Source organism: Muscardinus avellanarius, assembly GCF_963383645.1.
Source record: "Muscardinus avellanarius genome assembly, chromosome: 11".
Taxonomy (NCBI): Eukaryota; Metazoa; Chordata; class Mammalia; order Rodentia; family Gliridae; genus Muscardinus; species Muscardinus avellanarius.
This window is the reverse complement of record NC_137797.1, coordinates 8,182,387-8,207,629: the sequence shown is the minus strand read 5'-3', so window position 1 is coordinate 8,207,629 and position 25,243 is coordinate 8,182,387. Positions and strand designations below refer to the sequence as shown.

At 42.0% G+C, this 25,243-nt stretch overlaps 1 protein-coding gene across 2 annotated transcripts in view; it reads left to right on the top strand.

Moving 5' to 3' along the window:
* EP300 (EP300 lysine acetyltransferase) overlaps positions 1 to 25,243 on the top strand; it is a gene marked incomplete at both ends in the record, with an annotated part of 90,864 nt that overhangs the window by 30,545 nt on the left and 35,076 nt on the right. Inside the window, 12 exons of one of the 2 annotated variants that reach the window (XM_080705285.1) lie at positions 137 to 313; positions 4,942 to 5,203; positions 6,093 to 6,206; positions 9,516 to 9,761; positions 11,468 to 11,561; positions 12,073 to 12,210; positions 14,650 to 14,767; positions 15,358 to 15,532; positions 15,817 to 15,894; positions 17,442 to 17,551; positions 20,912 to 21,049; positions 22,564 to 23,001. In XM_080705285.1, the coding sequence (XP_080561411.1) occupies positions 137 to 313; positions 4,942 to 5,203; positions 6,093 to 6,206; positions 9,516 to 9,761; positions 11,468 to 11,561; positions 12,073 to 12,210; positions 14,650 to 14,767; positions 15,358 to 15,532; positions 15,817 to 15,894; positions 17,442 to 17,551; positions 20,912 to 21,049; positions 22,564 to 23,001 (2,088 nt within the window). The remainder of the gene's footprint in view (positions 1 to 136; positions 314 to 4,941; positions 5,204 to 6,092; positions 6,207 to 9,515; positions 9,762 to 11,467; positions 11,562 to 12,072; positions 12,211 to 14,649; positions 14,768 to 15,357; positions 15,533 to 15,816; positions 15,895 to 17,441; positions 17,552 to 20,911; positions 21,050 to 22,563; positions 23,002 to 25,243) is intronic. The other variant, XM_080705284.1, reaches the window with a different exon arrangement.

Genomic DNA, 25,243 nt, shown 5'->3' with positions numbered 1-25,243 from the left:
AAGTGTATTTCTATTCAATATGTTTTCTAATATGACAGGATTTGCTTTAAAATTGCTTTGTATGTTAGAAAATGGAAAAGGAAAGGAAATAGTAATGGCCTAATGTAGTAAAATTTATTATTTTCTTACCTCTTAGATGGGAATGATGAGCAACCCCAATCCTTATAGTTCACCATATACTCAGAATTCTGGACAGCAGATTGGGCCCAGTGGTCTTGGTCTGCAGATTCAGTCAAAGGCTGTATTACCAAATAACTTATCTCCATTTGCAATGGACAAAAAGACAGTGCCTGGTGGAGGAATTCCCAACATGGTGAGTACTCAACGGTTATGCAACAAACTTGTCTTCTGTGTGTGTGGTGCTGGGAATGGAACCCAAGGGTGTTCTACCTTGGAGCTACACCCCCAGCCCAATTATTTTTTATTCTTTATTTTGAAACAGGGTCTCAGTTGCAGAAGGCCTCGCTAAGTAACTGAGGGTAGCCATGAAGCTGCAATCCTCTGGTCTCAGCCTCCCAAGTGCTAGGATTACAAATGTGCGCCATCACTCCCAACTCAACATCTACTAATTCTTTTTCTTTTTCTTTTGTGGTGCTAGGAATGGAACCCCAGGGCATTCTACTTAAGAGCTACACCCCTAGCCATATTTTTTATTCTTGTTCTCACTAAGTTGCAAAGGGCCTTAGTAAGTGGCTGGGGCTGCCCTTGAACTGAGATCCTTCTGTCTCAGCTTCCCAAATGCTGGTATTAACAAATGTGTGCTACCCCACCACTCCCAGCTTCACATCTGCTAATTCTCTTTGCAACCTTTTCTGTGTAGTACTGGAAATTGAACCCAGGGGCATTCTACCTTTGAGCTTCACCCTCAGCACTATTTTTATTTTATTTTAAACCAGGGGCTCACTAGATTCATAGGAGTCTCAGTAGTTGCTGAGGCTGTCCTGGAACTTGTGATCCTCCTGTCTTGGTCTCTCAATAACTAGAATTATAGGCATCAACCTCCATGACAGGCTTGCTTATTTATTTATTTATTTATTTATTTATTTATTTAAGAAAAAAATTTGTACTAGGGATTAAACCCAGGAGCATTTACCTTGAGCTACACTACCTAGCTCTTTTTTCTCTTTTTGTGGTACTGGTAATGGAACACCCCCCCTCCCCCATGGACATTCTACCTCTGAGCCCTATTTTTTATTTATTTTGAAACAGGGTCTTACTAAGTTGTGGAGTGCCTCTAGCTGAGGCTACCTTGAACTGTAATTCTTAGGTCTCAGCCTTGCAAGTACTGGAATTACAAGTGTGTGCCAACCATGCCAGGTTATTTTTTATTATTATTTTTAGGGGGTTATTTTTTATTTTTATTATTATTTTTGTCGTTTTGGAAATGGGGATTTTACCCAGGGCACTGCACCTGCAAAGCAGCTGCTTTGCTACTGAGCTACATCTCTGGCCCTTATTTTTATTTTTGAAACAGTCTCGCTAGGTTGATGAGAATCACACTACTTGCTAAGGCTGTCCTTAAACCTGTGATCCTCCTGTCTTAGCCTCCCAAGTACTGGAATTAGAAGCATGTGTCTTTTATTTGCTACTTTGACATCAAAGTAACCTTCCGCTCAAAAGTTTAAATTTCAGGTTTTTTTTAATGTTTGTAGTGCTGATATTTGATCCAGCGCCTTCCTTGTGCATTCTAAACAGTGTGCCATTAAACTATATCCCCAGCCCCTATATAGTGTTTTTTTAATTTTTTGTGGTGCTGGGATCTTATCTAGCGGCCTCTTCTACATGCCAGGCTAGTTTGGTATCACTGAGCTATACCTCTAGACTCTGTATAGTAGTGCTGGGTTTTCTTCTTATTCTGGGGATTGAGCTCAGGATCTCAGGTGCTCTACCACTGATTTACATCTCCGTCTTTTAAGATAAAGATGAAGTCGGGTGTAGTGGCACACGCTTGTAACCCCAGCATTTGGGAGGCTGAGACAGGAGGGTCACGGTTCCCGGACTGCCTCAGCTACTTTTAGTGAGGCCCTTTGCAACTCAAGTGAGACCCTGTTTCAAAATAAAGAATAAAAAATAGGGCTGGGGATGTAGCTCAGAGGTAGATTCCCCCTGGGTTCTATACCCAGTATCTTACACACACACACACACACACACACACACACACACACACACACACGGAATAAGCCAAGCATTCTGGTGTGTGTCTGTAATTCCAGTATTTAAGAGGCTGAGAGAGGAAGAGGATCTCAGCTTGAGGGTCAACATTAGGAATTTAGCAGGACTGTATTTCAAAATAAAAACAATAAGCTGGCTGTGGTGATGCACGTCTGTAATCTTAGTAACTTTTTAGGATGAAACAAGATTATTGCAGGTTTTCAGTCAGCCCCAGCAACTTACTGAGACTCAGCAACATAGAGCCTGTTTCCAAATAAAATAGGGCTAAGAATATAGCCCAGAGGTAAAAGGCCCCAGGGTTCCACCTTCAGTACCACAAAATAAATAAAAATTAAAAATAGGAGGGCTGGGCCTGGTGGCGCACGCGCTTCGGAGGCAGAGACAGGAGGATCGTGCAGGTTCAAAGCCAGCCGCGCTGGTTTAAGAGACCCTGTTTCCAAATAAAAATATAAAATAGGTCTGGGAGATGTAGCCCAGAGGTAGAAGGGCTTCCAGGAACCCCAGTACCACCCAAAAAAAAAAAAAAAGAAAGAAAGAAAAAATAGGGCTTGGGGTATAGCTTAGAAGTAGAATACCCCTGGGTTCAATTCTCAGTGTCGCAGTTATAATTAATGTCAGGCATGATGGCACATGCCTATAATCCTAATACTTGGGAGAATGAGACAGGAGTATCACAGGTTTGAGGATAGCCTCAGCATCATAGCAAGACTTTGAGATCCACCTAGGGATCTCAACGCTGTTTCAAAAAATAAAAATAAGCTAGATGTGGTAGCCTATATCTGTAATCCCAGGACATAGAAGACAGAGATAGGAAGATTGTAGGTTTGAGACCAGCATCAGCAACTTAATGAGTCACTTAGGAACTTTTTGAGACCATATTTAAAAAAAAAAGAAATAGGCCTGGTTCTATAGCTAGAAGGTAGAATGTTCCTGGGTTCTATCTCCAGCACTACCAAACAATAAAGAAATATAAATAAAAAGGGCTGGGGAGCCGGGCGTGGTGGTGCACACTTGTAATCCCCAAGCTTGGGAGGCAGAGACAAGGAGGATCACACAGGTTCAAAGCCAGCCACGCTGGCTTAAGAGACCCTGTTTCCAAATAAAAAAATATAAAATAGGTCTGGGAGTGTAGCCCAGAGGTAGAAGGGCTTCCAGGAACCCCAATACCACCAAAAAGGGGGGGGGCTGGGGTGTGTAGTTTGGAGATAGGCTGGCTCAGCAGTGCCTCACGCGCTCAAACACACTGAATAAAACATGGCATCGCTGTTCTCAGAAATGCTTGCTTTTTTTATTAGAAAAGCTAAATTTCTTTGAAAGTTTATAAAAATAATTTTTTACCTACCTCAAAGACCTTTGCTGAGTCAACCAAGAAGCTATGTGTGGGTGTGGGTAGTACTGGGATGGAACCCAGAGACATTCTACCTTCAAGCTATACCCCCAGCCCGATTTCCTTTTTTCTTTCTTTTTTCTTTTTTTTTTTTTTTCGGGGGGTGGTGGTACTGGGGATGGAACCCAGGTGCTTTCTACCTCTGGGATATACTCCTAGGCCTATTTTATGTTTAATTGGAATCAGGGTCTCACTAAGTTGCTGAGAGGCTCACTAAATAGCTGAGGCTGGCAGAGAACCTGCGATTCTCCTGTCTCAGCCTCCCAAGTACTGGGATTACAGGTATGTGCCACCATGCTCACTGTCTTATTTTTTATATTTTTTAAGATTTAAAGAAGTTTATTAAAAAGATAGAAATACAGCCGGGCGTTGTAGCGCACGCTTGTAATCCCCACGCTTGGGAGGCGGAGACAGGAGGATCGCGCTGGTTCGGAGCCAGCCTCGCTGGCTTAAGAGACTCTGTTTCCACATGAAAATGTTAAAAAAGAGGTCTGGGAGTGGAGCCTGTGGGAGTGTAGCCTCTGGGAGTGTAGAAGGGCTTCCAGGAACCCCAGTACCACAAAAAAAAAATTCAAGGGTGGCATGGGGGGGTGGTTTGAACGAATTCACCAAAGATAAAACATGTGAACAATACTTTTTCTTGTTCTGAGCTAAGGATAAAAACACATTAGCTCAGACTCTTGCTATAGATTTTTTTTTTTTTTTTTTTTTGCGGGTCTGGGGGTGGAACCCAGGGGCATTTGATCTCCGAGCTACACCCCCTGCCCTATTTTTTATTCTTTATTTTGAAACCGGGTCTCACTGAGTTGGAGAGGGCCTCACTAAGTAGCTGAGGCTGTCCGCGAACCGCGATCCTCCAGGTCTCAGCCTCCCGAATGCTGGGATTACAAGCGTGCGCCACCACGCCCGGCTTCTTGCTATAGATTTAAAGAAGTTTATTAAAAAGATTGAAATACAGAAGACAGTTACAGCCCCATGCCATTCAAGAGTGGCATGGGGGGGTACGAATGAACTCACCCACTGTCTTCTTTTCTATTTTGATGCTGGGTATTGAATCAGACACACTCTACCATTCATTGGTGCTTCATCCCCAGCCCTTTTATTTTGAGACAGTGTCTTTCTAAGTTGACAATGCTATCCTTGAACTTGGGATCCTCTGTCTTACCTTTCAAAGTTACTGGGATTACAGGTGTGTGTCACCTTGCCTGGCCAAGCACCTCTTTTCAGTGAACTTGTTCCTTGGTTCCAACTCCTAGAATTTTTCTCTCACTCTGGAGTTTATCTTGTCCTTCCGTTGAATTAGTTTTCCACATATTATGCCTGGATTATATTAAGAGGTAGCACAGTGTACCACTTAAATGTGTCTCTGTTATATGCCTTAGGGCCAACAGCCTGCCCCCCAGGTCCAGCAGCCAAGTCTCGTGACACCGGTAGCCCAGGGGATGGGTTCTGGAGCACATACTGCCGATCCGGAGAAGCGCAAGCTCATCCAGCAGCAGCTTGTTCTCCTCTTGCACGCTCACAAGTGCCAGCGCCGGGAGCAGGCTAACGGGGAGGTGAGGCAGTGCAACCTTCCCCACTGTCGAACGATGAAGAACGTCCTGAACCATATGACACACTGCCAGTCAGGCAAGTCCTGCCAAGGTGAGTGGACCCAAAGGGGGAGGTGATGGTTGTTTAGTTCCTTAATTGTAGTTGCTGGTATTACAATAGGTGCATATGTCCAAACTCATCAAAATACTAGCCAGCCATTGCAACTTAGTGAGGCTCTCAGCAACTTAGACCGTGTTTCAAAGTAAAATAAAATAAGGCTGGGGGTATACTATAGAGACAAAACACCCCTGGGTTCAATTCCCAGTCTTGCATTTCTGTCTGTGCACACGTGTGCACAAACACACACACATATAATGTAAATATATACATATATACACACAAAACATACATGATCTCTGCAATTTCTTACACTTCGATAGTAATTATTTGTAATTTCTAATACCTCAGTAAAGCGTTATAAATATTTTACTGTTTGGATGTACTACAGAAATATTTCACTGTCTGGATATACTATGGTTTTATCTACCTGGTGAAAGATATCTTAGTTGTCCAATGTTTATCAATTATGAATAATGTTGCTATAAAAATATCTCTTGAGACTACTGAGTGTCTTACTCTACACTATGGAATGATGGAACGTCATTGTCATTTTGCGAACAGAGAACTCAGTTTTATCCAATTTAATAGGCCTTTGTATTGGTTTATAATGTCTTTAGTTAAGGTAAATCATGGTGAGCAATGGGGGCCCTAAGACCAAACTTCTTGAGTTCAGCAGTGGGTACTCTTGTTGTGTGCAAATAGCCTAACCAGTTTTTGCCTGTTTCCTCAACTCTAAAAAGTACTAACAGGAGCTCCTTTTATTGTTATAAAAGTCAAATGAGTTAATACATTTGTATGCAGCATTTGTTAACTGGTTGCTAAACTTAGCTTTGGTTCATGTAATAAAAACCTCTTGAAAAGATTTTTTTTTTCTTGTTAGTGGCACACTGTGCATCTTCTCGACAAATCATTTCACACTGGAAAAATTGTACAAGGCATGATTGTCCTGTGTGTCTCCCCCTCAAAAATGCTGGAGATAAGAGAAATCAACAGTGTAAGTGAAATCTCATCAGGTTCATTATTATTTTGGGGGGCGGGGTGGATCTGGGGATGAAACCCAGGGCATTTGACCTCCGAGATACACCCCCTGCCCTATTTTTTATTCTTTATTTTGAAACCGGGTCTCACTGAGTTGAGAGGGCCTCACTAAGTAGCTGAGGCTGTCCGCGAACCGTAATTCTCCCGTCTCAGCCTCCCTAATGCTGGGATCACAAGCGTGTGCCACCACGCCCGGCAAATCTCATCAGGTTTATACCAAAGTATTCTGATTATCTTACCAGTGCCATGCAAATGGTATTTAGAGATTTAGAGGGTATGTTTTATGTTGAGAATTGAACCCATGACCTCACACACTCTAGGAAACTACCACTGATCTACATCTCACATGCAGAATACTTCTTGATGATCAAGTCCTGTTAACTGCCTGATGCTGTATACTGCATTGAAAAACTGTTTTTCTGCCTCATATTAACCACATGTTAATGGACAAAATTGAACTGTCTTATAGCTAAAATAGAATGAAGGAGCACTCAGTATTCATCCTTTATAAAAACAGCAGTCAAGTCAGGCATGGTGGGATACACCTGTAATCCCAGTATTTGGGAGACTGAGATGGATTTCCCAGGTTGGAGAACACCGTCAGCAACTTAGTGAGACTTGTTTATTTATTCATTCATTCTTTCATTATTCATTTATTTTTGCGGGTGTGGGGATGGAACCCAGGGGCATTTGACCTCCGAGCTACACCCCCCTGCCCTATTTATTCTTTATTTTGAAACGGTCTCACTGAATTGCGGAGGGCCTCACTAAGTAGCTGAGGCTGTCCTCGAACCGTGATTCTCCAATCTGATCCTCCCAAATGCTGGGATTACATGTGTACGCCACCATGCCCAGCTAGCGAGACTCTTTTAAATAAAAAATAAGGAACCTGGTGTAGTGATGCCTGTCTGTGATTCCAGTGCTTGAGAGGCTCACACTGGAGGATTGCATTTTCACAGCCACCCTGTTTCAAAATAAACAATAAAATAGTGCTGAAATGTAGCTTAGTGGTAAAATGCCTCTGGGTTCAATCCCCAGCACCACAGAAAAATGTGTGTGTGTGTGTGTACACACATATATACCAAAAAAAAATTTTTTTTTTTTTTTTTTTTTGTGGTACTGGGGTTCCTGGAAACCCGAAACCTCCAGGATACACTCCCAGACCTACTTTTAGTTTTTTTTTTTTTTTTTTAATTTGGAAACAGGGTCTCTTAAGCCAGCACGGCTGCTTCGAACCTGCGCGATCCTCCTGTCTCTGCCTCCCAAGCGCGGGGATTACAAGTGTGCGCCACCAAGCCTGACTCTATTTTTTAATTTTTTATTTGTTGGGGCATCTCATTATGAGATACAGAATGGTAGAGGCATATGCCCATCACACATTTAACCTTTCCTAATTCCTACCCCATTCCTTCCCCTTCCCTATATACATATATAGATAGATAGATGTAACTGATATAACATATGTTAAGTATTAATGTATGTACATATATCGTAAATTTTAAAAGCTGGGCATAGTGGCACATGTTTGTAATCCCACTACTTGAGAGGCTGACACAGTAATATCACAAGTTCAAGGCAGCTGCAGCAACTTAATGAGATTCTTTTTCCAAAGGAAAAAAATAGGATTGGGATTGGTGGCATGTGCTTGTAATCCCAGTACTTGGGAATCTGAGAAAGGAGGATCACAGATTCACAGTCAACCTCAGCTGCTTAAAGAGGCCTTATACAACTTAGACCCTGTTTCAAAATAAATTGGGCTAGGGTTGTAGCTTGCAATTGGAATGCTTCTGTATTCAATCTTCAGTGCAAAAAAAAAAAAGTACTGGGGATGTAGCTCTGACGTAGAACATCCTATGGGTTCAAATCCCAGCAGCAAGCAATAAATAAATAAACAAACAAATAACAGGCCTCGGAATGTAGCTTGGTGATAGAATGTCTCTGGCTTCAATCCCCAGTACTGAAAAACAGAAAAAAAAAACAAAAAAAAAACCCCTAGCAGTCATTGTATTTATACTGTATTTGAAATGCATGATACCTTAAATAATTGCTTTGGCACTGCATAAGTTCTCTTGTGATCTAAATAGTCAAATTACTTGAACCTGCTTGGCATTGTCGCTCATACTTGTATTCCTGGTTTTCGGGAGGCTAAGATGGGGGGATTACAAGTTCAAAGCCAGCCTCAGCTACTTAGTGATATTCTGAGCAGTTTAGTAAGGCCCTGTTTCTAAGTGAAAAATAATAATAGTGTTGGGCGATATAAATCCCCTGGGTTCCATCCCCAGCACTGCAATAAATAAATAAATGCACATCTACAATCTAATTCTCTAATCCCCAAACAAAACATGAAACTTACTATAGAAAGACAAATTTGGAAGTATAAGTAAAGCACATGAAAGTGGGATTAAGTCCGTAAACTAATAAATTCTGCAGTAGAAAATTGGGTATAAGGTAGGCGTGGTGGCACACACTTGAAATCCAGCATTTGGGAGGCTGAAACAGGAGGATCTTGGTTTGTGTTCAGCCTCAGCTACAGCTTGCAACTCCATGAGACCCTGTTTCAAAATAAAGAATAAAAAATAGGGCTGAGGGTGAAGCTCAGAGGTAGCTGAATTTTATCCCCAGTACCAGAAAAAAGAAAGAAAAGAAAGGAAGAAAGAAAAGAAAAAAGTTAAGAATAGGAAACAATTGACTAGTGGGAGGAAGTACAACAAAACTTACTGTTAGGTAATGAGGTTGCCAGTTCTCTTCTCTCACATGGGTAGAAACGATGATGCTACCTGACTTTGGTGTTTGTGTAGCTCTAAGGGGTACATCTACTCTTTGTGTGACATTAAAACAGTTGGGAAGTTTGGTATTTTGGATCAAAAGCTTTTCATTACCAGTGATCCCCTTCATCCCATCAGTTAACCATCTGGATTTTTTGATTAAACCCAGAAGCATTCTACTTGAGTCTATACCCCCAGCCCCATTGTATTTAGTTGGAAACAGCGTCTCGCTGGGTTGATGAGAGTCTCACTACTTGCTGAGTCTCATTACTTGAAATATTTTGTCTCGGCCTCCCAGGGACTGAGATACAGGCCTGCATCACCAGGCCTAGCTCTCATCTAGAAATGTGTTAAGGAAGTAATGGGAGATAAGATACATTTATTGAAATGTTTCTAAATCACCTAACGATAATTATGTGTGTTATTTGAAATTTACTCAAACTGTATTTTATTTTCCTTTTCAACTTCAGTGTTGTAATATCATGTCTTACCTTCTATAGCAATTCTGACTGGAGCACCAGTTGGGCTTGGAAACCCTAGCTCTTTAGGTGTGGGTCAACCATCTACTCCCAGCCTAAGCACTGTTAGTCAGATTGATCCCAGCTCTATAGAACGAGCCTATGCAGCTCTTGGACTACCCTATCAAGTAAACCAGATGCCACCACAGCCCCAGGTCCAGGCAAAGACCCAGCAGAACCAGCAGTCGGGACAATCTCCCCAAGGCATGCGGTCCATGGGTAACATGAGTAAGTTTGTGTTTTCCTAGAAATAGAGTTGATGTGGATTGTGTATGCAAATGAATGTACAAATGCAGAATTTACTCAGGTTTTTTGTTTGTTTGTTTGTTTGTTTTTGTGGTACTGGGGGTGGAACCCAGGGGTTTCTACCTCTGGGCTATACTCCCAGACCTTTTTTATATTTTATTTGGAAACAGGGTCTCACAACGTTGCTGAGAGCCTCACTAAGTAGCTGAGGCTGGCTTCAAACCCCGTGCGATCCTCCTATCTCAGCCTCCCAAGCGCAGGGATTACAAGCGTGCGCCACCACACCCGGCATACTCAGTTTTTTTACTCTATTTTTTTCCTACATTTCTTTTTTCTGTCTTTCACTTTGGTACTAGGGATTGAACAACCTCCAAGCTGTACCCCTCAGCCCATTCATTCATTCATTCATTCATTTATTGTTTGAGAAACTGGGGGTGGAATCTGGGGGTGTACTGCTCTCTAAGGTATACCCTAGCCCTATTTTTAATCTTTATGTTTAAGTAGGGTCTCACTAAGTTGCAGAGGGCCTCACCAAGTAGCTGAGGCTGGCTACAAACCTGCAATCCTCCAATCTGTCAAGTACTAGGATTACAAGCATCCACCATGCTTTTTTTTTTTTTAAATAGGTTCTCACTGTATCCAGGTGTGGTGGCCCACGCTTGTAATTTCAGTACTTGGGAGGCTGGGACAAGAAGATCATGTCAGTTCGAAGCCAGCCTCAGCTACTTAAGGTCTCAGAAACTTAGTGAGAACCTGTTTTCAAATGAAAAAATAGAAAAAAATGGGTCTAGGAGTGTAACTCAGAGAGAGAAAGCCCCTGGGCTCCATCCCTGGTACAACAACAGAAAGGGCTCACTAAGCTGCCGGGGGTCTTGCCACTTTGCTGAGGCTGGCCGAATAAAACAACCAACTGCATTAAGAATAAGGTCTTGTTGTTTGTTTGTTTGTTTGTTTGTTTTGGTACTGAGAATTGAACCCAGAATCATTCTACCTCTGAGCTCCATTCTGCAGTTTTTCTGATTTTTTTCCATTGAAACATGGTCTTGCTAAATTCTCAGGTGGACCTTGAACCTGCGGTCTTCCAGTCTTAGCCTTCCAAGTACTTAGATTATAGGCATATGTCACCAGACTCAGCTAGAAAGCACTAAATCACTATTTTCAAAGAGGATTTTTGATTTTGCCAAATCAGAAATAAATTTTATTAAACTTCTGCTAACTATAAACCAGCTTGTTTGTATTTTGAGGTGTTTCATGATAATTGCTAATAACTGTGATAATAAAGTGACTGTTTCATTTGAAAATCTGGATCAGAAAGTATGACAGAGCCAGAGGTTGTGGCACACGCTTGTAATCCCAGTACTTTGGAGGCTGAGACAGGAGGAACCCAGGTTTTCAGCCAGCTTTAGTTACTTATTGAGGCCCTTTGCAATTTAGTGAGACCCTGCTTTAAAATAACAAATTAAAAAATACGGCTGCACATTGCTTACTCTGTTGGATTCACTGGCTTTTTCCCCCTCACTGGTTTATAAGAGTTCATGTACTAACCTTTATGTGTTACTAATTAAATTGGTAATTTAATTTATAGGCTGAAATTTTTTATTTAATTTGTCACTTGTCTTGACTTTTTATGGTATTTACTATATAATGGCTTTTAAAAATTATTTCTTTGTTATTTTGCTTTAACTTAGGTGCTAGTCCTATGGGAGTAAATGGAGGTGTAGGAGTTCAAGCACCAAATCTGCTTTCTGACTCAATGTTGCATTCAGCCATAAATAATCAAAAGTAAGTTTTATTTCGGTTTCAACCCTGAATCCTATTTCAAATATTTTAAGAGGTCTTTCATGAATGAAGAGAATCAAAATGCTCTTTCTGTAGTTTTAAATTGCCTTGGTTATCGGGGGTAACCTCCACTTTTCCCAACACACCAGCAAGCTGTAGTGCTGCAGTTATGTTACAAGTAAGTGCTTATATCACAGCATTGAGTCACATTCCCTGGGGGTTTTCCAAAGATAAGCTATTCCTTAGGACAGTTCAGTCTAAGGACAGTTTAGTTGTCAATTCAAATTTAGTTATCAATTCAAACACAGCACTTCATTCTCCCTTCTGTTGAAGAAAATGTAACTCTCTTCCTTCACAAGGGTTCAGATGTACACATGAATGTAGTCACACACACTGTTCCCTCATATGCACATAGACTTGCTATAGGATATTAGACCCATATCAGTCCTCTCGAATTCCATGAGGTCTTCTCTCTCCTGCCCTTCACTAAAACTTTCATAATGACTTTTTAAAGCCCAATGATGAATGAAAACGCCAGTGTGTCCTCCCTGGGTCCTATGCCAACAGCAGCTCAGCCATCCAGTACTGGAATTCGGAAACAATGGCATGAAGATATTACTCAGGATCTTCGAAATCATCTTGTTCATAAACTGTAAGTAAGATCGTGAGCATGTCTCAGTCACAAGTGTTGTCATGTTAACCTTCTAATCTGCTAGTCAGTTAACTACCAAGAGTGATTACTGGCCGTGTATGTTAACACATGCCTGTAATCCCTGTATTTGGGAAGCTGAGACAGGGAAGTCCCAGGTTTGAGGCCAGCATCAGCAACTTTACCAGGCCTTCAATGACTTATATACTGTTTAAAAATAAAATATAGCCTGGCGTGGTGGCACATGCTTGTAATCCCAGCATTTGGGAGGCTGAGATGGGAGGATGGCAGCTCACGGACAGCCTCAGCTACTTAGTGATGCCCTCTACAACTCAATGAGACCCTGTTTCAAAATAAAGTCTAAAAATAGGGCCGGGGATGTAGCTTGGAAGTAGAATGCCCTGGGTTTCATCCCCGGTACTACCAAAAACGAAGAAAAGGAAGAACAAAATAAAATATGAAATAGAGTTACTAGTGTAACTCAGAACACCCTAGGTTCAATCTCCAGTACCACCAAGAAGAAAAAAGAGAAATAGAGAATTACTAATAGTGATGATGCCAGTGTCCATGACTCTGTTCTGGCCCCACTCCTCTCCACCCTTAACCCTGAATTGAACCCAGGGGCATTCTTATCTCTGAGCTACAACCTGAGCTCCAGTTTTTATTTTGAGTCAGGATCTCACTAAATTGCTAAGGGCCTTAATAAGTAGTGAGGCTGGCCTTGAACCTGAATTCCTCCTTTCTTGGCCTCCCAAGTACTGATAACAAGCGTGTGCCCCCAGCGCTGGCTGATACCTCTGCTCTTGAGTCACTCTTGCTGCCTCTTCTGTGTCATTCTTCTCAGTCTTTCCCCACATCATCATTTTTCAGAGACTTTTAGCTTTAATATTGTATGAACTATTCTGCCTCCTGTCAGCAATTAATAAATTAACATAAAAAGCAGGGTTTTAGCCGGGTGTGGTGGGACACACTTGTACTCCCTGCGCTTGGGAGGCTGAGACAGGAGGATCGCACAGGTTCAAAGCCATCCTCAGCTACTTAGTGAGGCTCTCAGCAACTTAGACCCTGTTTCCAAGTAAAATATAAAATAGGTCTGTGTGTAATAGCCCGGAGGTAGAAAGCCTCTGGTTCCACCTCCAGTACCACCAAAAACAAACAAACAAACAAACAAAAAAAACAGGATTTAATCCCAATACTTGGGAGACTGAGACAGAAGGATCTCAGTTTTGAAGCCAGCCTCAACAATTTAGCAAATCCCTCCATAACTTAGTGAGACCCTGTTTCCAAATAAAATTGGGCTGGGATTTTAGCTCAGAGGTAGAATATGAGAGGTCCATCTCCAGTGCCACAAAAAAAAACAAACAAACAAACAAAAAAAACTAGTAGTAATCCCAGCACTGGGAAGGCTCAGACAGGTGGAATGCAGGTTAGAGGACTGCCTCAGCAAGTAGTGATACTCTCATTAACCTAATCAAATTTTGTTTCAAAATAATTATAAAAAGCCGGGCTTGATGGCACATACTTGTAATCCTAGTGTTTGGGAGGCTGAGACAGGAGGATTGCACAGATTCGAAGCCAGCCTCAGCTACTTAGTGAGGCGCTCAGCAACTTGGTGAGACCCTGTTTCCAAATAAAAATATAAAATAGGTCTGGGAGTATAGCCTGGAAGTAGAAAGCCCCTGAGTTCTACCCCTAGTACCAGGGTGGGGGGAAAGAGGGGGGTTTCCCTAGGTTGATGAGACACTCACTACTTGCTGAGAAGGTCCTTAAAATCTGTGACTTCCTGTCTCAGTCTCCCAAAGTCCATCACAAAGGGACAGTTTAATTTTCCTAAGTATCTTTTTTTTTTTTTTTTTTTTTTTGTGTGGTACTGGGTTTGGAACCCAGGGGCTTTCTATTTCTGGGCTATACTCCCAGACCCATTTTATATTTTATTTCTAAACAGGGCCTCACTAAGTTGCTGAGAGCCTCACTAAGTAGCTAAGGCTGGCTTCAAACCTGTGCGATCCTTCTGTCTCAGCCTCCTCTAAGTGTGGGGATTACAAGTGTGTGCCACCACGCCTGGCTTTAAGTATCGTTTTATATACCACTACATCTTTTTTAACTCATTATGGTCAGTGTATAAAAATAAAGATATAATAGTAATTAGGGGAAAGTTTGTCAGCCAGGCATGGTGCTGCACACTTGTAATCCCAGCATTTGGGAGGCTGAGACCAGAAGATCATGATTTGACAGCCTCAGCTACTTAGGCCCTGCACAACTTAGTGAGACCTTGTTTCAAAGTAAAAAATAGGGCTTGGAGTGTAGTTCAGAAGTAGAATACCCCTGGGTTCCATCCATAGTACCACAAAAAAGAAAAAAAATGTTGGTAAAGTAGTATTTTAACTTGACACAAGAGAAAAGCTGACATGGTATTATAATGGTAGGATTTTTCTGTTTCAGTGTTCAAGCCATATTTCCTACTCCGGATCCTGCTGCTTTAAAAGACAGACGAATGGAAAACCTTGTTGCCTATGCTCGGAAAGTAGAAGGGGACATGTATGAATCCGCAAATAATCGAGTGAGCCTCTAATCGTTCTTTTCTTTTGATGGTCAGAAGTTGACCTGTTCTGGGTAGTTTCCTCCTCTTCTGGAAAGTGGCAGGCAATACTGTGCTTATCAGGAGGCCGCCTCCTCTGACATCCTAGCCTACTGTTCCTTAGCACAGTCAAGATAATTCAATTCCTTAAGTGTGTATCGTCAGCAGTTGTACGTTTCCCTCTCAATACACAGTAGTCACTGGCATGTGGCACGTGGGTTGCGCTTCTATCAGCGTAAGTAGCTGGGCTCTATGTTATTTTCTCTAGGATATGGTGAATTGACTAACTTGACTTTCATCCCTAGGGGTATTTCACTTTCTTAGTCTAACTCTCTTATCTGAATTGGCACCAATTTGAAATGTAAAATATTTCTTCGGTGTCGTATAAATTGCCAGTGTATAATTTGAAAAACTACTTTTAGAGATCCTACTTTATTGTACAAGTTTATAATAAAATTAACAGTTATATAATTCCCACCCTTTTCTGCCTAATCTTTAAATGAAACTTACATTTGTCCTTTTTTTGTTACCCGATGATCTATTTTTTTATTCCTCCCTTTTACTTCAAAAAGGCGGAATACTACCATCTTCTAGCTGAGAAAATCTATAAGATCCAGAAAGAACTAGAAGAAAAAAGAAGGACTAGACTACAGAAACAGAACATGCTACCAAATCCCACAGGCATGGTATCAGTTTCCATGAATCCAGGGACTAACATGGGACAGCCACAGCAAGGAATGACTTCTAGTAAGTGCTTTTTGTTATATTTATTATGAGGAGAAAGTAATTATTAAATGGGCTCTTTTCTTGGGGGAGGAGGTACTGGATCCCCTCAAACCTACAATTCTGTTTCAGCCTCTCAGATGCTGAGATTACGGGCATGTGCTGTCACACCCAGCTCAGAGCTTTATTTTGAAACGTGGGTGGGTTTCTTCCAGCCAGTGTTAGGAATGTTTTGTGGGGTTTGTGTTTTTGGTAAAGGGCAGCAGGTGCAAAGATACTTGTTGAAACATTTCTCTTTTCCACTGCAGATGGTCCTCTTCCTGACCCAGCTATGATCCGTGGCAGTGTGCCAAACCAAATGATGCCTCGGATACCTCCACAAACTGGTACGTCCTGAGAGAAACTGATCATCTCTCCAGTCTGTGGCATACTACAGAATTATGCTTAACTCTCTTCAGTCCTGCTTTAGGCCAGAAGCAAGTATCATAATTACCTCCTTGGGAAATTAGAAAGCTTTCTGGAGTGGATGCCCAGTGAGTAAGGGAGAGTGAAGAACAGGTTGGCTGGCAGGTCAGCAGGCAGATGATAATAAATGATGAAGCATCCATTAGAGGATCACCACAACTGGCCTGGCCAGGCATGTGATCATACATACCTGGAATCCCAGTATCCCAGGCTGAGACAGGAAGATCACATTCGAGGCCATCTTCAGCATGTTAGTGAGACCGCTTCAAAAATAAAATAAGAATGCCGAGTGTAGAAATAAAATAAGAATGCTGGGCATGGTGACACACGCTTCTAATCCCTGTGCTTGGGAGACAGAGACAGGAGGATCACGCAGGTTCAAAGCCAGCCACGCTGGCTTAAGAGACCCTGTTTCCAAATAAAAATATAAAATAGGTCTGGCAGTGTAGCCCGGAGGTAGAAGGGTTTCCAGGAACCCCAGTACCACCAATAAAATAAATAAATAAAATAAAATAAGAAGCTGGGCGTGGTGGCACACGGTTGTAATCCCAGCATTCGCGAGGCTGAGACCAGAGGATCACAGTTCAAGGACAGGCTCAGCTACGTAGGCCCTCCGCAACTTAGTGAGACCCTGTTTCAAAATAAAGAATAAAAAAACTAAGGCAGGGGATGTAGTTTGGAGGTCAGATGCCTTTGGGTTTCATCCCCAGACCCACTAAGTAAGTAAGTAAGTAAATAAACAAGTAAATAAATAGATCTGGGCGTGGTATTCATGTTTGTAATCCCAGTACTTGCTATGCTGAGAAAGGAGGATCACAAGTTCAAATCCAGCCTCCATTACTTAGACCCTCTGCAACTTAGTGAGACTCTATCTCAAAATAAAGAAGAAAAAATAGGGCTGTGGTATATCTTGGAGATGTTCTACCTCTGGTTTCAGTCCCCAGCAATGCAAAAATAAATAATAAAACCAGGCTTAAAGTATACTCAGTGGTAGAATGCTCCTGAGTTCAGCCCCCAGTACCAAAAACAAAAACCTTGAGATGGGATTTACTGTAGACTTGCAGATTATAAAATTTATCTTAAAGCTGGGCACGGTGGTGCACACTTGTAATCTCAGGATTTGAAAGGGGGAGAAAGGATGATCCTTGTTTGTGGACAGCCTCAGCTACTTAAGCCCTTTGCAAAGCAGTGAGACCCTGTTTCAAAATAAAGAATAAATAATAAGTCAGGGGTGTAGCTTGAAGGTAAAATGCCACTGGGTTTCACCCCTATTACCGCAAAAATAATTTAGCTCAGAAACCACGTTAGTAGTTATCTTGTTCTGCTGTTAATTAATCAAATTAATTTATAGTTACAAGGTTTTTAAGCACTTTGCACTATTCTGAGATGACTTGTTATCAGATAAACTTCAGCTTGTTCTCAGTTTCCTTGAAGGTGTTCAGGTGTAATAGTTTGCGTGTATTCACAGGTTTAAATCAGTTTGGCCAGATGAGTATCCCGCAGCCTCCCATGGGGCCCCGACAGACCTCTCCTCTTCAGCACCATGGACAGTTGGCTCAGCCTGGAGCGCTCAACCCGGTTAGTTTAACTTCTTTGGGCAATCTCTTTGAGCTTTACATAATATAGTTTCCATCTTTTTTCTTTCTACTTCATAAACAAAACTACTCTCACTTGTTTGAAACAAACTACAAGACCCTATTCTCTTAATGCAGTTCTGTTTTATTCATCTTTAATGTAGATATAATTAAATGACAAGTATTTTGGAGATGAGAAACAAGAAGAAAATAGTAACCTCTTTTACACTAGAAAGAGTTGTTAGAAATTTATCCTAGGGCGGACAAGCCTCAGCTACTTAGTGAGGCCCTGTTTCAAAAAAAATAAAAAAGACTAAAAAATTAAGACCAGGGGGTGTAGCTTGGAAGTAGAATGCCCCCGGCTTCCCTCCCCAGTACCGTAAGTAAGTAAGTAAGTAAGTAAGTAAGTAAGTAAGTAAGTAAGTAAATAAATAAATAAATAAATAAATGTATGTATCCTAGGGAGTTAATCCCTGTGGTATTGCAAGGATATAATTTGAAGAAAATTTATATTAAGGATGTATTGTTTGGTACCCTTATTTAGGGAAAAAATGGCTCTTTCATGAGTGTATGTTGGAGAATTTATTCTGGTTAAATTAATGTGCTACAAAGACAATAATTTTGAACTATAGTAATATATACTAATAAACTTTTACCATTGAAAATTATATTACTATATATGTATCACAGCATCCAATATAACTAATCTTTATTAAAAACATACATGTTAAGCTAGGCATAGTGGCGCACGCTTGTAATCCCAGCATTTGGGAGGCTGAGACCTGAGGATCGCAGTTCGCGGACAGCCTCAGTTACTTAGTGAGGCCCTCTGCAACTCAGTGAGACCCGGTTTCAAAATAAAGAATAAAAAATAGGGCAGGGGCTGTAGCTTGGAGGTCGAATGCCCCTGGGTTCCATCCCTAGACCCGCAACAACAACAACAACAAAATACATGTGAGCTGGGCATGGTGGCACACGCTTGTAATCCCAGCATTTGGGAGGTTCTCTGTGCTCTTTCGGGTGAGCAGGTGCTCTAATTTCTTGAGCCTTTGTGGAGTCTCCAGCATTACTAGTAGAGCAATTAAATATGTGGTATTAACCATACACGTTCTGTTCACTTTCATTTGGTAGCCAGTTGCCTTTCTCATTTTGTGAAGTTTTCAGTATTCGGTATTCTAGATTTTGTTCTAGAATTTATGTAGGACAATTGTAGTTTATTTTGTAGTAAGGGGAATTGGAACCCAGAGGCACCCTAAGCACTGACTTATATTTATAGCCTTTTATATTTTCATCGTTTATTTATTGGTACTGGGTATTGAACTCAGGGTCATTCTGTCTCTGAGCTACCCCAAGATCCCTTTTTAAATTTTGAGACAGCGCCTCACTGTGTTGCTGACACTGGCCTGAAATGTATGTATTTCTGTCTCAGTCTCTCAGGTATTGCAAATATGCACCACCATGCCATTTTAATATTTATTTTGAGACGATCTGGTTGAGTTGCTCTCAAGGTCCTTAAATGTGTGGTCCTCCTTTGTTGGGGTAGTTTTAGAAATGAAATATAAAAGCTGGCCGGGCGTGGTGGCGCACGCTTGTAATCCCCACGCTTGGTTGGCAGAGACAGGAGGATCGCCCAGGTTTGAAGCCAGCCACGCTGGCTTAAGAGACCCTGTTTCCAAAAATAAAAAAGGTATAAATAGATCTGGGAGTGTAGCCCAGAGGTAGAAGGGCTTCCAGGAACCCCAGTACCACCACACACACACACACACACACACACACACACACACACACACACACAGACACACACCCCCAAAAAAAAAAGAAATATAAAAGCTGGGCATGGTAGCACATGCTTGTAATCCCAGCATTTGCAAGGCTGAGAAAGGATCACAGTTCCAGTCTCAGCTACTTAGTGAAGCTCTTTGCAACTCAGTGAAACCCTGTTTCTTTCTTTCTTTTTTTTTTTTTTAATTTTTTTGCGGGGATTGGGATGGAACCCAGGGCATTCAACCTCTGAGTTACACCCCCTGTCCTATTTTTTATTCTTTATTTTGAAACAGGGTCTCACTAAGTTGCAGAGGGCCTCATTAAGTAGTAGCTGAGGCTGTCTGCGAACTGCGATCCTCCAGTCTCAGCCTCCTGAATACTGAAATTACAAGTGTTCACCACCACCCCGGCTCCCTGTTTCAAAAGAAATAATAGGGCTGGGGGTGTAGCTCAGAGGTAGAATGCCCCTGGGTTTTATGCCCAGTACCACCAAAAAAAAAAAAGGAAAAACTATCAACTTAAGGACTTTATTAGCAACATTATAGTAGCACCCACAGATTGTCTCATTTGGGATGACTGCAAGAGTAGATGAGAGTGGTGCTTTTGTCGGTGAGCGGTTTAGCGCATCCTAGAGCATTTGCAGATGATGAAGGACACCAGATTCAGCAAATACTTAGACCATTTCACTTGTTTTTAACCCGTTATACACTGTTGATGGTGATAGTGGTGATGTTTAAACATCACTGACACAGCAAAGTATTCCTGGCAGTTGAAATTTATTCTCCATGCTTAACAGAGTACATACAGAAGTCTAATTTTTCATGGGAATGTAGCTGTCTCTGTTCTAGTCTTTGCGTGTGTGGGGGATACTGGGGATTGAACACAGGGGCATTCCACCTCCAAGCTACACCCCCACCCCGATTTTTTTTTTAAGCAAGGTTTCACTAAGTTTTGGAGGCCCTCACTTAGTAGCTGAGGCTGGCCACAAAATGTGATCCTCCTGTTTCAGCCTCCCAAGTACTGTATAAGTGTGCATGACCACGCCTGGCTTGTTAATTTTTGATAGGCTTAGATAAGCTGAAGCTATTCCCATTGGCATGATATTACTTAATTCATTTCTTTTTGTAGTGCTGGGGATTGAACTCATAGGCATTATTCCTTCCAGCTACACCTTAAGTCCTACTTTATGTCTTTCTGTCTGTCTGTCTATCATCTATCTACCTATCTATACATATTTTTTTTCCCGGTACTGGGGATGGAATCCAAACAGTGAAAGTCTCACTATTTGCTAAGGCCGCCTTTCAACCTGCAATCCTCCTTTCTCAGCCTCCCAAGTACTGGGATTACAAGTGTGCGCAATCATGCCAGGCTCTGTGTGGCATTAAAGTTGGTTCTTAACCACTTCCGCCATACCCCCTCCTCCCTTCTTTCACTTGTTCTCTTATGTTTGCTATTCTTTGCTCACAAAGCCTGCTACAGGAGTACAGCATTGGTAGTTGGTAGTGCTGGTTGTAGTAGAATATATTTAATAAAGCATTTTGGTGCTTTTTTCTTTCCTCCCCCCCCCCTTTTTTTTTTTTTTTTTTTTTTTTTTTTGCAGCCTATGGGCTATGGGCCTCGTATGCAGCAGCCTTCCAGCCAGAACCAGTTCCTCTCACAGACTCAATTCCCATCACAGGGGATGAATGTTACAAATATGCCTTTGGCTTCGTCTAGCGGCCAAGTACCAGTGTCTCAAGTATGTGTCACATATGGATATTGATATTTGTTATTCATTAAACTTCTCTTGATCTAGGTTTTCACAGGGAAGGGTGGAAGCAAAGAGTTGTATGGTATACTGGGTATTGAACTCAGGGACATTCTACTTCTGTGCCATATCCCTCTTCCTTTATTTCTCCTCCTCCTTGTCCTCCTCCTCTTCTCTTCTTTTTATTCTATTTCTGTGCCACATCCCTCTTCCATTGTTGTTGTTCCGCTTCCTCTTCTTTTTTCTTCTGGTACTAGGGATGGAACCCAGAGACCTTGTACTTCTCAGGTATACCTCCAGTTCTCTTTTTTAATTTTTTTTTTTTTTTTTTTTTTTTTTTTGGGTGGTACTGGGGTTTCTGGGACCTATTTTTTTTTTTTTTTTTTTTTTTTTTTTTGGAAACAGGGTCTCTTAAGTCAGCAAAGCTGGCTTCAAACCTGCGCAATCCTTCTTTCTTCGCCTCCAAGCGCGGGGATTACAAGCATGCGCCACCATGCCCAGCTTTTATTCTTTTATTTTGAAACTCTCACTAAGTTTCTGAGGCTGACCATGAACCTGCAATACTACTGTCTCACCCTTCCAAGTACTGGAATTATAAGCGTGCGGCATCATGCCCAGCTCAAAAATCAGAGGTGTTAAGAAAGGAAAAAATTTGAAGTTAACGCCAGGCGTGGTGGCGCACACTTGTAATCCCTGTGCTTGGGAGGCGGAGACAGGAGGATCGCGCTGATTCGAAGCCAGCCTCGCTGGCTTAAGAGACCCTGTTTCCAAATAAAAAAGTTAAAAAACAGGTCTGGGAGTGTAGCCTGTGGGAGTATAGCCCGGAAGTAGAAGGGCTTCCTGGAACCCCAGTACCACCAAAAAAAAAAAAAAAAAATTGAAGTTAAATTAATATAAAGAGGCTGAGGGTATAGCTTGGGGGTACAATGCCCCTGAGTTCCATCCCCATTACCACAAAAAACAGCTAATATTCGGAACTTGAAGAGATTATTTTGTGCCCATAGCAATGGTATTGTTACAATCTAAGGATTCTTTTTTGGAGGGTTACTGGGAACTGGACCCAAAGGCATTCTACCATTGAGCTACATCCCCAGGCTGATTTACTGATGCTGTCCTTGAACCTGTGATATTCCTGTCTCAGCCTCCCATGTACTGGCTCTTTGCTATTATTTGAATTGGTAATTTTAGCTTTTTTCTAGGAATGAACATTTTGAAAATCTTATTAGCAAGAACTGCAGTGTAGAAGGGAGAATCTGACTTAGAGGGTAGGAAGGCCCCTGAGAACTGTGTACTCACAGTGTCCGTGCCTTGCAGTGCTTGTCCATGCTGCTGAGTACTTTCAAGTTTCTTTAAGTACTTTGTTAAGTTGTCCAAATATATGCACCACTATTAGGATTTTGGAGGACATTTTAAAATACAAGGATTGCTGCCTTTTATTTAATCATTTTTGTGTTAAATGCATATAAACTTGCCTATGTAATTATCTTGTTTTTTATTTTTAACAGGCACAAATGTCCAGTTCTTCCTGCCCAGTGAACTCTCCTATAATGCCTCCAGGTTCTCAAGGGAGTCATATTCACTGTCCCCCTCTGACTCAGCCGGCTCTGCATCAGAACTCGCCTTCTCCTGTACCTAGTCGTACGCCCACTCCTCATCATACTCCCCCAAGCATAGGGGCGCCGCCACCAGCAGCAACAGCAATCCCAGCCTCTGTTCCTACACCTCCTTCCATACCACCAGGGCAGCAGCCCCAGGCTCTGCATCCCCCTTCAAGGCAGACACCCACACCCCCCACAGCACAGCTCCCTCCCCAAGTGCAGCCTTCCCTGCCTGCTGCTCCATCAGCTGAGCAGCCCCAGCAACAGCCCCGCTCCCAGCAGAGCGCAGCGGCCTCCGTTCCCACCCCAACGGCACCACTACTGCCGCCACAGCCTGCAACGCCGGTAAGCAGATACCTGGGCTCAGGCAGATCAGACTCAGCTGCAGTTAGCACTGCCCATGCACTCTCTATCATCTCCCTTCGCCACACATAGAATGGAATTTCGTTATTATTTTATTTTCTTTTTTTATATTCAGCTACCCTAAAAAGATTGTGTTTAGATCTGACTTTGAACATCATGTCATGTAGTATTCTGAGATCTAAAAGTTGTAAAGGGCCAGGCGTGGTGGCGCACGCTTGTAATTTCAACATTTGGGAGGCTGAGACAGGAGGATCATAGTGGCCAGCCTCAACTACTTAGTGAGCCTCCCCCCCCCTTTTTTTTTTGGTGGGTTTGGAGATGGAACCCAGAGGAATTTGACCTCCGAGATACACCCCTGCCCTGTTTTTTATTCTTTATTTTTTTGAAACAGTCTCACTAAGTTGTGGAGGGCCTTACTAAGTAGCTAAGGCTGTCCGCGAACCTCTGGTCTCAGCTTCTCGAATACTCAGATTGCAAGCATGCGCCATCAGGCCTGGCTTAGTGAAGCCCTTTGCAACTCAGTGAGACCCTGTTTCAAAATAAAGAGTAAAAAATAGGGCTGGAGTGCAGCTCAGAGGTAGAAGCTCCTGGCTTCTATCCCTGGCACTGCAAAAAAAAAAAGTTGTAAAGGGGCATAATGAGGGGAGATGGTGATTTTCCTGCTTATATTGTCATTTATTAATATAAATTTAAAGAGTTTTTTTCAACCTGTTTGAGCTGGATTTTTGAAAAATTAAACTAAAATATTAACAGAGTCCGTAGCTGTCCAGAAAGTTAAAAAGTCATGAGCAAGATGAAGGTAGGACTCTCTGGTACAGTGCTTGCCCAGCATGCACATGACCCTGGTTTCCACCCCTACCTTAGAAACCAAAAAAAAAAAATTTTTTTTAAGTATAAGACCAAAAACAATCATGATCTAAATTAAACATTTATAAACTAGGTATGGTGGCACATGCTTGTAATCCCAGCATTTTGAGGCTGAGACAGGAGGATCCCAGGTTCATGGACAGCCTCAGCTATTTAGGCCCTTTGCAACTTAGTGAAACTCTGTTTCAAAATAAAGAATACAAGCCAGGCGTGGTGGTGCACCCTTGTAATCCCAGCATTTGGGAGGCTGAGACCAGAGAATCACGGTTTGTGGACAGCCTCAGTTCCTTAGTGAGGCCCTCTGCAACACAGTGAGACCCGGTTTCAAAAATAAAGAATAAAAAATAGGGAAGGGGGTGTACTCGGAGGTCAAATACCCCTGGGTTCCATCCCCAGGCCCGCAAAAAAAAGAAAAAAAACCAAAGAATACAGCCGGGCGTGGTGGCGCACACTTGTAATCCCCGCGCTTGGGAGGCTGAGACAGGAGGATCGCGCAGGTTCGAAGCCAGCCTCAGCTACTTACTGAGGCTCTCAGTAACTTGGTGAGACCCTGTTTCCAAATAAAATATATAAAATAGGTCTGGGGTATATAGTCTGGAGGTAGAAAGCCTCCGGGTTCCACCCCCAGTACCACAAGAAAGAAAGAAAGGAAGGAAGGAAGAAAAACAAAGGTCTAGGGTATAGTTAGGAGGAGGAAGAATGCCTTCAGCTCCATCTCCAGTAGTCGAGGTTGGGTGGTGGGAATAGCGCTGAGGGTGTAGCTCGGAGCTCCCAGGTTTATTCCCAGTAGTGCAAAAAAAAGAAAGAAAGAAAGAAAGAAATTAAGAAAGTCAGTAAATGAATTACAGACCCAGAAAAACATGTACCTTCTTTGTGACAGGCTGATTATATATGTAGTAAAAATACAAATTGTAATCAGATAAGTCCTTTTTGTTACCAGAGGTGGAACCCAGGATAATTCTACCTCTGAGCTACACATCCAGCTCTCATTTTATGTTACTTTTGTTGTGTGTGTGTGTGTGTGTGTTTGCTGGGGAAAAAACCCATGAGCATTCTATGATATTAAGTTATACCCCTATCCCTATTTTTTATTCTTTACTTTGAAACAGTCTCACTAAGTTGCAAAGGGCATCACTAAATATATGAGATTGGCCATGAACTTGTGATCCTCCTGTCTCAGCCTCCTAAGTACTGAGATTACAGGAGTGTGCCACCAGGCCCACTACAACTTTTATTTTTATTTTAGTGTTGCTGGAAATAGAACTCAGGACCTCATATATGCTAAGCATGTAGTGTACTCTGAGCTCCATCCCTAGACCCTGTGAGATTTCTTATTGGATGACTTAGGGAAAAGATT